The sequence below is a fragment of the Sarcophilus harrisii genome, chromosome 5 (genome assembly GCF_902635505.1).
Source record: "Sarcophilus harrisii chromosome 5, mSarHar1.11, whole genome shotgun sequence".
NCBI lineage: Eukaryota > Metazoa > Chordata > Mammalia > Dasyuromorphia > Dasyuridae > Sarcophilus > Sarcophilus harrisii.
The window spans coordinates 244171024-244190106 of NC_045430.1; the positions used below are offsets into that span (position 1 = coordinate 244171024).

At 34.6% G+C, this 19083-nt stretch overlaps 1 protein-coding gene across 4 annotated transcripts in view; it reads right to left on the bottom strand.

Annotated features, from left to right (window-relative positions):
- Positions 1 to 11756: 11756 nt before the first annotated feature.
- KRIT1 (KRIT1 ankyrin repeat containing) overlaps positions 11757 to 19083 on the bottom strand; it is a 39649-nt gene continuing 32322 nt past the window's right edge. For all 4 annotated transcript variants that reach the window (XM_031940004.1, XM_031940006.1, XM_031940005.1 and 1 more), the window contains 6 exons: positions 17125 to 17276; positions 14784 to 14950; positions 14218 to 14305; positions 13302 to 13508; positions 12413 to 12529; positions 11757 to 11866 (listed from right to left, as the gene is read on the bottom strand). In XM_031940004.1, coding sequence (XP_031795864.1) covers positions 11798 to 11866; positions 12413 to 12529; positions 13302 to 13508; positions 14218 to 14305; positions 14784 to 14950; positions 17125 to 17276 — 800 coding nt within the window. In that variant the 3' untranslated portion in view covers positions 11757 to 11797. The remainder of the gene's footprint in view (positions 11867 to 12412; positions 12530 to 13301; positions 13509 to 14217; positions 14306 to 14783; positions 14951 to 17124; positions 17277 to 19083) is intronic.

The following is a 19083-nucleotide window of genomic DNA, read 5'->3' on the forward strand; positions in this document are numbered from 1 at the left end:
TCATAGTCATGTGAGGGAAGAAATGTTCTAAATCATTGTGGATTAGAAATGCAAATTAAGCGTAGGTGGGAGGAAACCAAATTATCCCTCTGCAGATGATATGATGGTATACTTAGAGAACCCTAGAGAATCAATTAAAAAACCATTTGAAACAATCCACAACTTTAGCAGTTGCAGGATACAAAATAAACTCTACAGTAGCAAAGCTGGCCACATTGTTCAATGCCAAGTGTAGCTCGCCAAAAAAGTTATTTTATGGAGAACCCAGGCAGGGCATACCCTCGTAAGATGGTCAGATAAAAACCAGTACTAGGACATTCTCAAGATGTCTCTTTAGAACTTTATAATGGATTGCATGACATGGAAGACATTGGTACAGGACCACCCAGCATGGCGTGCCCTCATCAGAGAAGGTACTGTGTTCTATGAGCAAAGCAGAATTAAATGAACACAAGAAAAAAATATCAGATGCACAAAATTAAAGAAGCTACCCAAATGTTCACATGGACTATTTATTCCCCATCTGAGGCAGAGCATTCTAACCTTGTATGGGTGTGAGCAGTCACAATCTGATACACTGCAACTCTAACATAATGTCATTTTGGTCCTCTTCAAGAATGAAGGACAACCAACCAACCAACCAACCAATCAGATTGGCTAATGTGACAGAAAAGAAAATTGCTAAATGCTGGAGAAGATGTGGGAAAATTGGAACCCTAATGCACTGTTGGTGGAGTTGTGAACTGATCCAACCATTCTGGAGAGCAATTTGGAATCATGGCTAAGGACAATCAAATTCTGCATAATCTAGCATTATCACTACTAGTGACCCAGATAAAAAAAAAATTTAAAAAGACCTACATGTACAAAAATGTTTATAGCAGTTCTTTATGTGGTAGCAAAGAACTGGAAATTGAGGGGATGCCCATCAACTGGGGAATGGCTGAACAAGTTGTGGCATATGAATATAATGAAATACCATTGTATGATGAGAGATGAGCTGGAGGATTTCAGAAAAACCTAGAAAGGTTTACATGAACTGATGCTGAGTGAAGTGAGAACTGGGAGAACATTGTACATAGAGACAGTAATACTGTGCAATAATTAACTATGTTAGACTTAGCTATTCTCAGCAGTACAGCAATGGAAGACAATTCCAAAAGACTTGTTATAAAAAATGCCATCCACATCCAGAGAACTATGGAATCTGGATACAGTTCAAAGCATCCTATTTTTACTTTTGTAATTTTTCATGGTTTTTCCCTTTTCTGTTTCTTTTACAACATGACTAATGTGAAAATATGTTTACTTGATTGCACATGTGGTATATTTGTAGTGGAATGCAGGATAGAGCAATTGGTAGGGAGAGGAATCATAAACATATTGTTAAAAGTATAGGTAAGAAATTTTTTCATAGAAGGTGTATGAGTTGGTCATAGCGGAAGCGTGGGTACGATGCTCAGACTCATAGAAAGGCCATGGTAAAGAGGAGTGTTTTTAGTATAAATGAAAGTGTATTTATGTCGGAGAAGTTTGGCGTAAGGGAGGGTTTCTAGGAACGGGATGGTTGTGATGGCATTTATAGCAATAATGTTTGCGTACTCTGCTAAGAAAAATATAGCAAAGGGGCCAGCAGCGAATTCTACATTAAAGCCGGATACTAGTTCGGATTCTCCTTCGGTTAGATCAAAAGGTACTCGGTTTGTTTCTGCTAGCGTGGAGATGTATCATATTATGGCAAGGGGTCATGTTGTAATGCTCAGTCAGAAGTTTTCTTGAGTAATTGAAAGTTTTTTTAATGTAAATGACCCATTAATTAGTATGATTGATAGGAGAATAATAGCTAAGGAGACTTCATATAACCTAAATCAGATTATTTTTCATCTTGGGGAGGGGGAATGGGGAAAGAAGAAAAAAATTGGAACTCAAAAATCTTTTTTTAATGTTAATAATAATTTATATAATAGAGGGTGTTTTTATAAAAAAGAAGTCAAGAGTATTGTCCCTAAATAGAAGTGGATATGACTTCCAATGAAAAATGAGGTAGCATCAAAATATCTTTTTAATTCTTTATATGGGTGCTATCAAACTATATAATTCTTTTTTTTTTGAATTATATTTTTTATTATAGCTTTTTATTTACAAATTATATGCATGGGTAATTTTATAGCATTGACAACTGCCAAACCTCTTGTTCCAATTTTTCCCCTCCTAACCCCCCACCCCATCCCCAGATGACATGTTGACCAATACATGTTAAATATGTTAAAGTATAAATTAAATACAATATAAGTATTCATGTCCAAACAGTTATTTTGCTGTACAAAAAGAATTGGACTCTCTGATTCTTTTTGTACAGCAAAATAATGTTTTGGTCACGTATACTTATTGTGTATCTAAGTTATATTTTAATATATTTAACATCTACTGGTCATCCTGCCATTTAGGGGAGGGGGTGGGGGGGGTAAGAGGTGAAAAATTGGAACAAGAGGTTTGGCAATTGTTAATGCTGTAAAGTTACCCATGTATATATCCTGTAAATAAAAGGCTATTAAATAAAAAAAAAAAAAGAAAAAAAAAAATTGGACTCTGAAATATTAGCCTGTGAAGGAAATCAAAGATGCAGGCGGACAAAAATATAGGGATTGGGAATTCAATGTAATGGTTCTTAGTCATCTCCTAGAGTTCTTTCGCTGGGTGTAGCTGGTTCAATTCATTACTGCTCCATTGGAACTGAATTGGTTCATCTCATTGCTGAAGAGAGCCACACCCATCAGAATTGATCATCATATAATATTGTTGTTGAAGTATATCATGATCTCCTGGTCCCGCTCATTCACTCAGTATCAGGAACTCAAAAATCTTATATTGTCTTAGAGATGTTACTGGGGCACATTTACCATGGTAATGTGATTACTGACTGCTTCACTGTCTACAAGGAAATTGGATCATAAACTTCAGAGATATATCCTCATGCTAACTAGTAATACTCGTTCTTGCACTACTTAACAAGTTTCAATGTTGCTAAACCATGGGGATCCAATCTGTTATGTTTTGCTCTTCTCACATACCCACCAACCACAGAATGTGATACTTTTGTTACTGTATTCTGTTTGACAGGATACATCTAGCAATATGAGCTTTGTTTTCATCAGCAAAACTTGATTATTAAAAAAATGTATTGATGTGTTTCAAGAAGATCCACATGACTGGAGAACAAAAGTACCCCATTTTAAACTACTCCACACTCTGTAGGTCATATTAATCATATCATCCATGTCTGCTCATCCTGTGAGTCTTGTTAAAAGCTTTTGTTAAACTATTTCCCCCCAATTATCATGATTTATTTCTTATTCTCCCTCTACCTACTAGAAAGAAGAAAAGTAAACTCCTTGTATCATATGAGCATAGCCAAATAAAATAAAAATGTTTCTCATTTTGCATATTAGCCCCCCTTATCTCTGTCATGAGGTAGGGAATTTTTTCATCACTTCGCTGGAACCATGGTTGATTTAATTTACTTGAATTCTTAAGTCAGAAGTATTTGATTTTACAGTACTAATGTCATGGTATAAATTGTTCTATTGGTCCTGTTCTCTTCTTCAGTCTGTATTAATCCATACAAGTCTTGCCAAGTCTTTATTTCTTATAGGGCAACATTTTTTAAACCTTTAATTCAGCTTTATTTTCAGTTCCAAATTTTCTCCCTATTCCACCCAGAAAAAAACAGAACTCTTTACAAATTTCCATCTTAGCCATGTTTTTTAAAAAAAGGCAACCCCCCCCCAAAAAAAAAACATACTACCATCTGCACTGAGTCCATCTATTCTCTATTGGAGATAGATGGGTATATGGGTATTCCATGAGGACTAGTACCTCTGGCATGAGGGATTTCAGTTGCTCATCCATATTTGGTGTTCTCCTGATACTGAGTTCTCACCTGTAGCTCCAAGAAATAGCTACATGCCAGGAAAATCTTGGCATATGGGCTAAACCAGATTAAGGGTAATCAATAAGCCACAAACCCTTCAGTGAGTTAGAGGTGTATCTACCCCAAGAATATGAAGATTCTTCCTCCTTTCCACCTGTCCCGAAATGGGTGCATGAAAACCATTTGTTCCAATAGCCACGAAGGCAAAAGCTGTGGAGTGCTTAAGGGCTTGATCAGAATCAAAAATGCCAAGGTCATCCACTGCAACCTGGGCCTTAGGCTTGGATTGAACCTTGCAGATTGCACTTATATTTGCCTAGGGAGTTTTGCTTCATATCTCCCTGAAGCCTGAAGGGTCAGCCCATTTGTAATTACTATAGATCAACTTCACTTGCCTTTTGCTACCAGTCCCCAAAGTCCACATGGTTGATGTTGTTTTGAGTGACTTCTTTCCTCCTCCAAGAAACTAATATAGTTTGAAGTATGTGTGAACAAACTTGTGAAGAGGTTCGGCTCCCCTCGATTCCCAGTCAGGAGCCAAATGATGAAGTTTGGAGCAGAATAGGGAGTTGTGGCAACCCCCTTCTGGTGGTGCAGGTCCTTCGTAAATGAATTTACAAATGTGAAAAGTTAAATTGGCAAAGGAAGTTTATTATTAAAGATTTAGCAGACAAATCCTCTAGCAGAGAATGCTTCCAGCAGAGAAATCCCAACAGAGAGGTGAATAGGTCTTGTTAGGGAAATAGATGAGAAAGATAAAGAGGGATTAAAGCTGAAAGAGAATATCATTTCAGCCGGAAGAGGTTACAGCTATGCCAAGGGGAGAGAGAGGTGCCTTGCCATGGCATGTTAGGTCCTCTGCAGGGGATTGAGCTGAGGGAAGCTTGTTTTATGGACAGTTCTTGGTGGGAGCTGGGAGCAGTTTGAGCTGGAATCAGAATAGAGTATCTTGGAATTGAATGAGTGTCTCTGGGCTAATGTCCAACTCAATAGAGTTGGGCTAACTCCAATCCAGCTTGGGCTAAGTAGGAGAGGCCTTGGACTCAACTAGTCCTACCCAGATAACAGAATGAAACCACTTTATCTTGATTCCCTGGGATGCTTCTCTCAAGGAGAGCTTAGCGTCCCCTGCCCAAAGTCAGAGAAAGAGAGAGTTTCAGGGCTCCCCTCATCACTAGCGTTTAGAAAAAGCGATGATTATTTTGTTTACAATTCTAGAGTGCAATATGTTTATATGAACCCGATAATCACGGGTTTTTAAATAAAAAAATGAGACCTCAATTTACTAGTAATTAAATCAGATTTTTTTTTTAAATTTAAAAACATTACTTCTAATATGGCTTGGAACTTACCTTCCTCTTCAAGCTATGGATAAATTTGATCCTTTTGTTACTTTAGAATATGTACAAGTTTCCTTCTCCCTACCTTTGAGATACTAAAATTTCAGTTTCTTTAAGCTTTTATTAATACTCTGTTGATAAGTAATCTGGGGTATTTACCACCAAAGGAGAATTCTAATTTTACTTTTAATCTTTGAAAAACAGGATGAAAATCCAGCGAGATGGCTTTAAAAATACAGTCCAAATTTGGAAATATGTTTAATACGATTGTATTGGTATAATCTTTATCAGCTTGTTTGGGGAAGGAGGAGAGGAAGGAAGAAGGGAGAGAAAATTTGGAACTCAAAATCTTATAAAAAACGAATGTAGAAAACTATACATGTAATTGTAAAAAATAAAATGCTATTTAGTTGGGGGGAAATAAAAATACTGTAACATTTAATGGCATTTTTCTAAATCATTATCAAAGAGGGTTGCTACAATATACTCTCTGTTCCTGTTTCTTTCCCCCATTTATGTTTTGAATAATGTCAACCTGAAAGGCTTATTTCATAAATCTTAGTGAGATGTGGTTCTACAATTTAATGTAATTGATTGCCATCTCAATTTACTATTGCAACAAAACATACTGCTATTAACTAGAATTGGCTTTCCTATCACTTGGCATATTTCCACTTGACCAGACTAGCAATAGTATTATGTGTACAAGGTCATGAAACCAATTGATCAATCAAGAAGAGCAAAACATCAGTATATGTAGTTTTATCTTTTTCTTCAGATGAGCTGCAGCTGATTTTTTACCTTTGGTGTTATGTGGTGAATGTAAGCAAAACGTAATAATGACCTAAAGTATGGGGGTTGGGGGTGTTATGACACATCATTATAATACATCTGAAAAGCCAAAAGGAAATGATCTGTGGGTTGTTTTTGGAGAGCTCATATTTTGGCTCTTCATGTTCCTTGAGGTCATAGCTATTTGGATTTTTTCAAGTCTCAGTGCCTTGCATATATGAGAGCTGTGATGTGGTGATGTGCCATATATTTCTATATAATTTGGATAAATATTCAGTATATCTGGCAGGTTTCATTGTTTTAAAACCTATTGTCTTGGACATATTTATTTCAACTGTGTTTTTTGAGATATGTCTTCATGATGTTGATGCAAATTGTGTCTCCTTTAACTTTTGGGGGGCAATAATGGGGGTGAACCTTGAAAAACTCTCCTCTGGGAGAAGCCCACCTTCGAGGAATCAAGATAAGTATTCTCATTCAGCTGGAGATCAGGCCAGGGATATGGTCACACCCTCCATTGAGTTAAGTCACTTTCAGGAACTCAAACTCCTAAGATGAGTGATCTCTTTTCTATTAGAGGTGTAAGATCTGGCATTGTCAAAAATTGAAGGAATCTCATTCAATTTTGATTTGAAGCTGAAGCCTCAGACTGCTAATAAAGACAGCTCTGAACCCCTAATCTTTGCAGAAGCCAAAACAGTATTATGTTTGCCGAAGAAGTTCTCTTTTTGGCAAAACTGCATGCCAGGACTTCTGCCCACTGTGAAGATACTTTCTTCTCAGTGTTAACCTTTACTATCTCCCTAACAGGACCTTTTGACTAAGAAGTTCATCTTGCTAGCAAAGCTGGCTTCTCAGTGCCAAGAAAAATACCTTTTGCAACACAGATTTTGGGGTTTTCGAATTCTTTGGCATTGGTCGTTCTCTTACCAGAGGGGATTCCCCACCCCAATTCTCATATCTCATCACAACTACCACTAACCTCATTACTATCACTTTCCAGTAGAATCCCTTTGTTTCCAGCAAAGCATCATTTAACAAATCCCATCAGCCATGGCCATGACCGATGAGGTGCCTGCTTTATTCCATATTTATAGTCTACCATCTCTCTATTGAGAAGAGATACATTCCACTGTCAGTCAAGAGTCTAGATTGCATGGAATGGAGTTCTGAAGTTTTTTAAAGATCATCTTCTTTACTTTTTCATGGTTCTTGTGACTCATTGTGTCCACCCATGCCTGAAGGCATTCTGGGTACATGTCATGATTATTCTTACTTCCCCATCGTTGCACAAGCCAGTCTTGCTGCTCTTTATCTGTCCATAAAACAACTTAGCCTGGCTTTTTTCTTTTTGTGAATTCCTCCATGGACTTCACTTGCCACAGCCCTCCCTTCCTTTCTCTGAATTCTATTTTAGTCAGTACTAGATTCATTCTTTTCAGTCTGGTCTTACTCTTCCTGGCTGAGATACTGGAGGGGTTTGCCATTTCCTTCTCTGGTTGTAGCCAGATCATAGAATTTCTGGGGGATAATAAAGTAAAAACAGAAAGATAGCAAGGGTCCGAGTTGTAAATGGTCTAAATGCCAAACAGTACTTTCTTTATGGTCCTAGAGGTAAGAGACCCCCTAGCATTAACTGTCTGGCAGGGGTGATGTGGTCTGAGTTGAGGATGAATCAAGAAATGAGATACGGACCCATTAGGAGGATATTATTGCAAAAGACCAGGCAATAGGTGATGAGGAGCCTCTATAAACAAACAATAAACAGTGACCAAAAAATCAATTAAAAAAAGGTGAAAATACTATGCTTTGATCTACATTCAGTCTCCACAGTTCTTACTCTGCATGTAAATGGCACCTTCTATCACAAACCTATTGGGATTGAGGCCATTAGATTTAGCAATTAAGAGATCATTAGACTTGGGAGATGTTTAAGTTGAATGATAAGGTTGGAAACCAGAATGCAGAGGGTTTATGAAAATAGATGAAGTGGAGTAAAATACGGGATAACAGATCATGAGAATTTTTTAAGTATAGGGGAGATGTGGGGCTCATTGTAAGCAGCAAGGGAGAAAAAAATATTCTAGACTTAAGAGTGGGTATGATAGTGAGGGCAATCTGCTGGAGAAAACAAGAAGGGATATATTAAGGTTGCATGTAGAGGAATTGTCCAAGAAAGGTCACATCTTCATTGAGACAGCGGGATTGTGGCCATGGGAGGAGTGAAGGGAGATTAGGCAAATGAGTTCAGTTTTTCTGAATGAGGTTCTTAATAAGGAGGTTAGGAATGCTGGCATTTGGCACCTGGACAGGGACAACGCACAGAATTAGCCATGGTTTCTACTATAGCAAGGACATATGGGATGGTATATCTATATGTGATTGTTCCTTGATTTAATTCTTTTAAAATTTAAAATTTAATTCTTTTAAAAATATATAAGGGGGGGGGCACAGCTAGGTGGCACAGTGGATAGAGTACCAGTTCTGAAGTCAGGAGGACCTGAGTTCAAATCTGACCTCAGACACTTAACACCTCTTACCTATGTGACCCCGGGCAAGTCACTTAACCCTAATTGCCTCAACAACAACAACAACAACAAAATTATAGGGGAAGAGATGTGCTGGGAGCTTTGAGAGGAAGATGGTTTTACATGAGTACTGTGGAAAGTAATATAGGGAATTCATTAGGAAGGCCTAGAAGGCCTGTCTTGGTGCAGAAAGGGTCCTATTTATATGATCATCCCTTAACATCACTTTGCTTCCACATTTTACAATCCAGCCAAATTAGATATTGTTTCTTACCCCTATCACTTAGTTTTCTGTCTCCATGTCTTTGTAGTGGCCATCCATCATCGCCTATCCTGAAATTTGCTCTCCTACCTTCCACCTTGCCACCTTCAAGTTCTTTTTTTTTTAAAGATGTAGTTTAAACACTATCTTCTGGGAGAGCTTTCCTGATCTCCTAATTGCTGGTGCCTTCCCTCCCAACTACCTTTAACTTAACCACTCTAATGGTATGTGTAATTTATTAACTTTTGATTTATACTGTTTTATCTATTTTTATATGTACTTTCCTTCTTCCTCCTTAAAATGTAGCTTGTTTTGTCAGGATCAAATCATTCTGGGTCTCTGGATCTACAGTGTCTACTTACCACAACGTCTAATATTGTGGGCTGAGTGCAAGTGTAATTCAGTTTTCTGAATTTTTCTAACTCTATTCTGAATCTGCCTTTTGCCCTCTGGGATTTTAGGCTTTTAGAGCTGCAGGTATTACTCTATGGAGCTCAATGTCAAGGAACTGAAATACAGCTCACAGGAGAGAGGCAGTGCAATAGATGCCACTGGGTACTAGGGGTTTCCAAGCTTTATAAAGGGGTAAAGGATTGTACAAAAGCTATGAGCCATGTGGAGTAGGGAGGAAATGATTGAGTGACTTGTTTGTTATCAGGCTTCTTGTTAGCAGGAGAGGCTGTTTTATGGTTTGAATACCATAAGAGATCCTAAATCCCAATCAAAACTATTGGAAGCAGTGAATGAGAGGTTTACCTTTGTTCCTATTGTTGCCTGATCTACACAGATGGCAGGGTGAAGGCAACAGGAGATGATTCTCTAAGCCTATAGGAGCATGGGGGAGAGGATGAAGATGGGGAAATAGGACATCTATTGCATCACTGTTACATTACAAAGGCTTAAGAATAAGAAGAAAATTGGCTTTGTATTACCTCACCCTCAGCCAGTCTCTCTCCTTGTTCCATCATAGATTATACTTTTTAGAGGTAATAGAGGAAATGGCTAGAAGCTATGCATTGGCTAACAAGGATGAACATTTGAAGATTTCCTTACATTGACTGATCAGGTTTTATGTGTTAAATTTATGCAAATCTTTTCTAGTATATACGGTTATATTTTTCCTTTAAAGATCTCATTTTGGGATGGGACCTGTTGATGAGGTTAAACTATTTGGTTCAAAATCAATGGGAACTAAAATGCATAGTTTTTATGCATTTTAAACTGCTCTAAAAATAAGACATACTTAACAATCAAAAAAGAAACATGTCTTTATGCCAACATATTAAAACCTCCCAAATGATTTCTTGTATTTATTGCTCTTGTATTTATAAGCAAAAATTTTGCTTTATTATTTGCGTCACCCATATATTTCTTGCCAAAGAACATTAATAAGTGGGAATGTTCAGGAATGTATATGTATATATACATACACACACATATACATATATATTTAGATCTTTATAAGAAAAATATTTATTATGTTAATTGTGATTTTATGGATATGGCTTTCAATAGTTTATATCAAGAATCACCTGGATAACATTTTGAAATTATTGAGGAAACATGTATTTAAATACCTTAAGCAGCTTTAGCATCCTAGTGGTACCAGACAAACCTTTTACTCCAGCCAAACTAATTTACCCATTATCTCTTTTGATCACCTTTCTACTTTCCTGCCTTTCTACCTCCATTTAAAGCTTGGCTTTGGAATATTTTCTCCTTTATTGTATGTACACGAACTATTCAAATGAGATTTGTAAAATATTACAAGCTTAGGTAAGTTTGCTATATGGTATGGTTCTTTAGGGAACTGACAGATTTATATCTCCCATAACATTCAACAGTATAACTTTTATCTGATATGAATCTTATAGGCACAAATAAATAATATCTGCTGAATTAAGAATAACTTCAGGCTGAATTAAGAAATTCCATAAACTCTTTTTTTCTCTGAAAATTTAGAATTCCTTCTATAAAAATTAGCATAGGAAACTTTACACAAGTCATTTCATAATCATTTCTGACAAGTCACTACTTTAAAATGTTATTCTGAAAAGCAGAAGTTATATAAATGCATATGTATGTATGTGTGAATATTCAGACTCTGCAGAATAGCTAACACTAGCATTATTGCCTTAGAAACTTTTTTTAAGTTGTTGAAAGATTAAAGTTTCCAAATTAAGCATAGAGTAATCAAATTATTCAACTTCACATCAGAATTAATTGAACTAAGTAACTAACTTTCTGATGATACATCTATTCTGTATAATAAAAGAACAACTGATTTATAAAAAGAATTCAGGTACCAATAAAACATAATTATTGACAATCTAGTGACCATCATTTACAAAATTTGCACTTCATTTTAAAACAACAAAATTTTCCTCTGGATTCAAGAGGAAAAAAGAAAAAACTTAAACACCTTAAAAGCCAGATATACTTTTAAACCAAAGTTCTGGAAGAAAGTTAGTTACAAAATTTTCAGATTACAGTAAAATGTTCTTAAATAACACTGTTGCATGGTATGTGTGTGTGTATATATATATATATATATATATATATATATATATATATATATACACACACACTCATTTTTATTTCATTAAATTTTAAAATTTCAAGTAGTTTTTGATATAATACTTCAAAAAAGTATATTAAAAAGTTTTTAATTTTGTTATAACTACACTAAATTTTCTAATAGAAGAAACTTCTCTGTAAAGTTTAAAATTTGATTTATCTAACAATTTGCTAATAATCTTTTTTTGGTGTCAAAATTTAAATGGCATATATCAGAGAATTAAAAAAATAGTCATATTACACAAATACATAAAGTAACAGATTCTGTACAAAATAAAAAATATACATGCATAATACAACAGGCTAAATATCTTGATAAAGCTGGCAGTCAGTGAAAGAAATCTGTGTTCACAAGACTTCTTCAGAATCATTCATTTCTCTCAGTAGGCATTAACTGTCCATTAAGCTTCAAGAGCAGTTTTACGACAAGACCTGCCTACAAAAGATGTTAGTATGAAATTGATCATAAATTAATATGTATAAAATATATCTATGACAAAGTAACATTACCCATTTTTTTGAGAGCAGCCTGCTCCTTGACAGAAAGCTTTATGGAGCAGCTAAGAAATGACTGACTATTGACTAATAAGGCTGCTGAAAGTACTAATAAATGGCCCAGCTGGATGAAGCCAAAGACTGGAGGGAGAAGGAGGACATAAATTTGCAAGAAGGAGATGAATTGTTACTACTTTGGCAAAATAGCCCATGCATGTGGCCAATTAAGATAAATTGAAAGGAAAAATTAGTAGATGTTGAAGGCAAGCTCCAGATCTGCCTTTTCTAAATAAGGATAGGGCTTCATATGTTAAACAAAGGCAGCCTCTCCATCTTGTTTTTAAAACATGTTACTTTTAAGTTAAGCACTTATATTGGAGAGACTTTTTGAAATGAAGTATTAGTATTTTAGTTTCAAAAGAATGGGCTTTAACAAATATGGCAGTTTGGTTCTATCAGATATCTCTAACATTAAAGGAAGGCCTACCTGTTTGGTGTGTACTATAAAGCTCATTTTATTTTCCAGACTGTGAATCTGAAAGCAGGTATCAGCATCTCCCAACTGCCACATAAAGCAGCCATACTTGAGACTGATGAGTAAAGTCTACAACAAAATTGGAAATGATCATTGATTTTAGATATTAACACTGGGCTTTTAATTAGAAAACTTTGGAAACAAGGTAGCCTCCAATTAAGTCTCTATGGAAGAATTACATTTATAGTATAATAAAATAACAATCATAATGACAATCCTTGGTCAGCAAGAAAAAGTTAAATCATGGTCATTATATTCTGTTTTAAGAAGGATAACTTCTATACATCAAAAGGCTGTCATCATTTTAGGAAGCTTTCCATAAAAAATAGTGCAAATTTAACATATATGTGACTTCTGGGGGTATGTTTCAATTATCTGGAAAACAGGCAAACTAATTTGACTGAAGTTATCTTCTTGACAGATCTGAATTATGTAAAAAAGCTAAAACTAGTTTTTTAAAACTTTAGTTTATCACAATTATTTACGTCTTACTTTAGTGTCAAAGGCAAAACAATATTTTCCTTCAAATATACTTATTAGAGGACTCAAAAAATAAACTGAAAAGATTTCTTATTTAAAATGATGGTGCTATTGAATAGAAATGGGCATAAATACATAGTGAATAAACTTAGAGCTTCATGATATCTATTCTAATACTGAGCCTTCTCTCATAGGGAAAAAATATTGTGAGATTGATAAATGATTTAAAATTTGAAAAACTTAAGTCTTTATATATTATATATTAGGAATTTTAAAAATTAGCCTATTTGTTATTTTAACTGATATGAAAGGTGGGTCCTATTTCATTTGGACTGTCAAAAACAACTGCACATTTATTTACCTTTGTTTCCATATTAAGGAGATGTAGTCCTTTTATATTCACGCCTACATAAACCCGAATGACTTTATGGCTGCTAGAACTTGCTTTGGTAAAGACTTGTCCTGTAAAAAATGCTGCTCCATATGTAGGAACTTCCCAGCAATTCTGTAAAAACATGCGTTGAAGGTGGTGCATTTCCTTACTGACACCTTCACTTGTACTAAGATTCTGGAAGCCGAGATGAAGAGGGGGAAAAGAAAAAGGTTAAATAATAATAAAATTTCATTACGGTAACCACCACATTACAATGCCACAAATAAAACAATTTCACAAAACCAGCACTATTTAAATTTGAGAAAATTATTTGTGTCTTGAAGATTTTCTCAGATTTTGGTTGGAAATCGCCTAATAGTGACCCAGGACTATTCTCTTCTAATAGACCTAAACTATACAAGTATGTGTGTGTGTGTGTGTGTGTGTGTGTGTATGTGTGTGTGTATGTATCTATACACACACACACACACACACACACACACTTTTAACTAGATAATTAACCAGGAATTCCTCTTAAAATTCCGGAAAGTGACAATTACCTAGTTAAAAGCACATTTCTTCCTAATATGTATCTATTTATGAAGTCACAGATTTGATTGGTCGGAGTCTGTCCTCCACCAAAGTGAGACAATCCTTATTTCAAATGAGAAGATTAGACTAGATGTCTGTGAAATTCCTTTCAGCTTTAAATCTAATAACCTCTAATCCTTTAATCCCTTCTTCTCTTCACATGATTTTCCCAGTTTTGAGAATGACATGAACAGATTCACTTCATTTTTGTGGTTATGAAATTATAAAATTAAGAAAAATATTTTAAAATTCCAAGTTAATAAAATACCAAGTAGTATATAAAGAGTTTTAAATATTTCTATTAAGTGCTTACCTTGTATTCGTGAAGTATTCTATTTGTCCAGTGAGGTGCCTTACTTTTCAATTTGGTGATTGGAACTATGGATTTTAGATTTTCTTCACTATAACATAACAACATATGTCAAATAAATAATTTATCAGCAAAGTACAACAATGATTCTGTCAAACATAAAATGTTAATTTCAAGCTGAATATCTAAATATAATGTAAACAATCTTGTGTGATATAAGCTTCTTAAAGGCAGAAATGGTTTCAATTTTGCCTTTATATCCCTAACATATAACATAGTGCTTAGAATGTAAGAAGTACTTAACGAATGCTTAGTGTTTGGTCTGTACAGAATCAGAACATTCAACTTAAAAAACCATAAACCTATCCTTTCATGTTCCATTTAGAATACTGTTATTTCCTTTTGTCATTAGCTCTAATACAACCCATCCCCACTTCCACTCCAAGACGATACATGATTCTGTATCAAATCAACTTCTTGAAAATTCTCATAGGCATTATTTATAGTAACTGGAATGTGTTTAAATTAATCAGATTATCTTTATGTAATAATGTAATTTAAATACTTACTTGAGGAAACCTTGTTTGTGCTTTTTACTTTCATAATTCCCATAAACTATCTGCAACAGTAGACTTGCCAGTGTTATCAACTTAGCATCAGGAGACGTATAAAAGCCTTTCAGCAAATTATATCTAGCTTCATCAAAGAGAATAAGAATGGCTAATGGGTCTTCAATCTTTGCAAGGGAAAAGAAAAGTATGATTAACATACTACATTTTCTTATTACAAAGTCAGCATAACTTTTCAGTTTATTAATAGAAAAAAATAAAGGTACTACTTGAACATTAGTGAGGTATTGCTACTGAAATTAATGACATTATAAATATGGGTAATTTCCAATATTTAAATTAGTTGTAATATTTTGCTAACACTATACTATCTTTATACCTTATATATTGTTAAACCTCTAGAGCAGTGGTTCTCAAAGTATCGTCTAGAGAATCCTGGGGATCTCTGAAAATCTTTTAGAGGGTCTACAAATTCAAAAATAATTTTTATTTCCAATATGGTAAATGTCTATAAATATAATCCAGATAAACAAAACCGCTTTGGAGAGATCCTCAATAATTTTTAATAGGATAAAGATACTAAAAACAAAAGTTTGAGAACCACTGCTCTAGAGTATCTAAATATATCAGTTATATACAAATGTTTCTTTTTTGTTCTTCAGAATAGGCAAAGCTTAAGATAAATATTTCATAAAAATTCTAATTTATAATGATATAAATAATGGTTCTTTTTATACTGGACATAACTAAAATGAAAATACTTTAATCTAGCTAGCTAGTGATATAGTGGATAGAGTGTATATGGCCTCCAACATGGAACTAGCTGTGTGATTCTGGGCAATTCACTTTACAAACTCTCTGCCTCAGCTTCCCCATCTGCAAAATGGAGATAATTAATGATGTTCTCTTAGGCAGCAATATGGGGAAGTAGGATTTTTTTTATAAATATGGATTAGCAGGCATTTTCAGTCATGTCCAACTTTTTGTGGTCCCATTTACCATTTCTTGGCAGAGATACTGGAGCAGTTTGCAATTTCCTTCTTCAGCTCACTCTACAGATGAGGAAACTGAGGCAAATGAGGCTTCCTACTTCAGGCCCAGAGCTTTATCCACTATGCCACCTAGCTGCCTTAAGTATGGATAAAGACAGTGAAATTTTTATGGTTTGAATTTTTCGAACTTATTTGCAAATACTTTTAAAAATGAAAATCACTGTAGAAAAGAGATAAAATGAAGAAATCAGGGCTATATTTTTTGCTGCCATCAAGTTACTTGATCTTGAAATGAACTATTTTCTCCCAATTTCTACAAGTACTTTGGACCCTCATATCTATTTTATCTTCCTTCTAGTGGATCTTAGTATCAAGTCATTACCTTGCCAAATTCATCCCACATTTAGCAGCCAAAATAAGCTTCCCTGAGTGCTATTTTTAAAACTGCATTTCTATTTCTGAAATTCTGTTTAAAAAGCTCTTTAGGAATCCTATTCCAAATCCTACCTTTCTAGCTCAACAAGCAAGCAGTCCATTAAATTGACACCATTCCCCCCCAATCTAGCCAATCTTATTTTTAGTAACAAAGGCAGATTTTCTATTTTAGTGAAGTATTTTTTCTACTTTAGATGGCTATCAACAATGTTTGCAGACATCTTTTAGCTGTTTTTTAGATATTTCCTTTACCCACAAAACTATTATGTATTCTGTTCCCTCCTCCTTTTAAAAACATACCTCTCTAAGGAAACACTCTCTGGTCAGTTCTACAAAAATTATCTATACTTTATTTTGCAAATTCTCAGGTCTTATATACCTAGTGTGCAATATATTTAAATCTATAAATCGCTCTTACATTGTAGCTTCTTAATTATTGTCAAGTAGCAAAAGAAGATATGCCATGTGTGAAGAGTAGAGAGAAGGGTAGTTTGACTAGAACATAGACCTACTAGCAACTTAAGTAACGTAGTCTAACCAAGATGATACGTTGTTTATCACATTCTCACATGACACTGATTTCTTCTGGAAGAGCTGTGTATTTGGAGAACTTTTCATTCCACACAGCTAGGAGAGGATGAATATAATTATATGGTAACAGCTATTAAAATTGTTTTTAAGTTTTGATGAAAATAAAAAAAGAAAATTAAAATTAAAAAGAAAATTATTGTCTGGAATGTGAAAGTACTTATTCTGTTTATTTATATTGTTTATCCAACTACCTCATATCTCCTCTGGTTAGCTCTTCTAAATTTTTTGTTAGCTGTCCCCAAGTAGAGTGCTATATGGTAGGAGGTACTCAATAAATAGAATTACTTAAATGGAATCACTGCCATGAGGATCTATATGCAAACCTTTTTCTCAACTTCCAGTGGAAGTCTCACATCTCTTCTTAGGAAAAGCTGTGGCGTTTCCCTTTGAGGATCCAAATTTGTCAATTCATTCAATATTTCTGGCCAGTCACGAACATGTTGTAAAGGTTTGTGATAGGGCTTCAGCTGAAGGCCTGAAAAAAAAAAGCTTCCCTTTTAGAAATGATTATATAACAGTGACTCAATTTTATCTACGCATAAGAATTGCAAGGAAAATAATTAAATCTAAAACCTGAATTCATATAAATTAGAGGACAATCCTTCCCTTCTTTAAAAAAGAATTATCAATAAGTATAGAGCTACTTCAGTTTAATGTCATCTTATAAATAATTTGAAAATGCCTTAAAACAAAACAAGAGATATTAAATTTATCCAAAGTCCTTAATAATCTCAAAGCACTTTTTGATTATATTCCAATGGATAGATTTCAAAAGAATCACATATATTTTAGCCTTTAGAGAGATCACTGAGTCCATCTCTTTCATTTTATAGGCAAGAAAAGAAAAGGGAATTGTCTAACGTCATACTTAGCTAGTGGCAAAAATGGAAACAGGGTCCAGCTTTCTGCCTCCCAATCTAGTGCACTTTTCACTATATTACACCAAATGACCAGTCTAACCAGATTCAATTACTTCCCTAACTTTTCCTTCATGGTAAAAATATACACAATCAAATCAAGTTTTTAAAAAATAAAAAAAAAATACAGTTCTAACTGTATTTTGATAGAAAACTATTAAAAAAAAAACCTTGACTATGGAAAATAAAAAAAATGTAAGAGTACTTTATAAGGTACGTCACATATAAAAACAAAAATAGAATAATAGAAAATTTAAAAACCATTTTGGGACTGATGGTGTTAAAAACACACATCCTCCTTAGACAATCTTTGCTCTTTTGAAGTCACTAAAAGAATGCTAGATTGGGGAAACATGAGAGGCTAGGTTCAGATCCTTGTTTATAAATATTCTCTGTGGAGTCAGATCATAACCCTTAAACCTCTGGAGCCTTCATTTCTTCATCTATAAAACATTGATTATACAATATTCCCCAGTATATGTATATTGTAACATAATTTGCATAATGTAATTATGTAATATACAATGATATACACATGCATTATATAACTCATAGGCTTCGTAAGAGGCTCAATTAAGACAAAGACATAAAGCACTACCTAAATGCTGGTTATTATTAACAATGAATGGAGTGAATGATCTCATTACTAGAAGATTCAGAATGACAGAAATCTTTATTTGAGCTGGTTTGTTTCTCAATTCATCAGTTGTGAAGGCTGGTTTGGGTTGTGCTATTCCTATGACCATTGTGCTCCACAATTAGCCCATCAGCAGGAGAAACGAGGGCAGTAATAATTGCCCTCCAGGATGGTGTTGGGTACGAGGAGGCCTTCGAGAAACACCTTCAGGGCTCACCCCTATTCGCAGGGATATGGCTGAGTCAAATGCCCAGGTAGGCCAGAGGTGGTAAAGCTGGGAAGAGAACTTGTTTTTTGTTATTCCTAACATGAGAAGAAAAAAATTTCCATGTAGGTAAGGAGAACAATGAAAAAAATGGTATCTCCTCTTGATTTATAAATAGCCAGGCCAACCAGTATACATGATCAGATGAGATTCCTTACTGATTCATTTTATAATTAGAGATGTGATCTGACAATTGAAGGTTGTCTCTTTTACATAGGCAAGGTCTGTATTTTGAATATATGAATGAAAAAGATGGATAAAGAATTATAATTGAACTGATAGACTTGGAATGCAGATCAAAGAATATTTCTCTCACTAATCTTATTCGTGTTGTTTTTTCCTTTTGATCTGTTTCTTCTTTCACAACTGTGACTAATATGGAAATAGATTTTATATGTTAGCACATGTATAAATTAGATCAAACTGCCTACCATCTTCGGAAGAGGAAAGGGAAAGAAGGGAG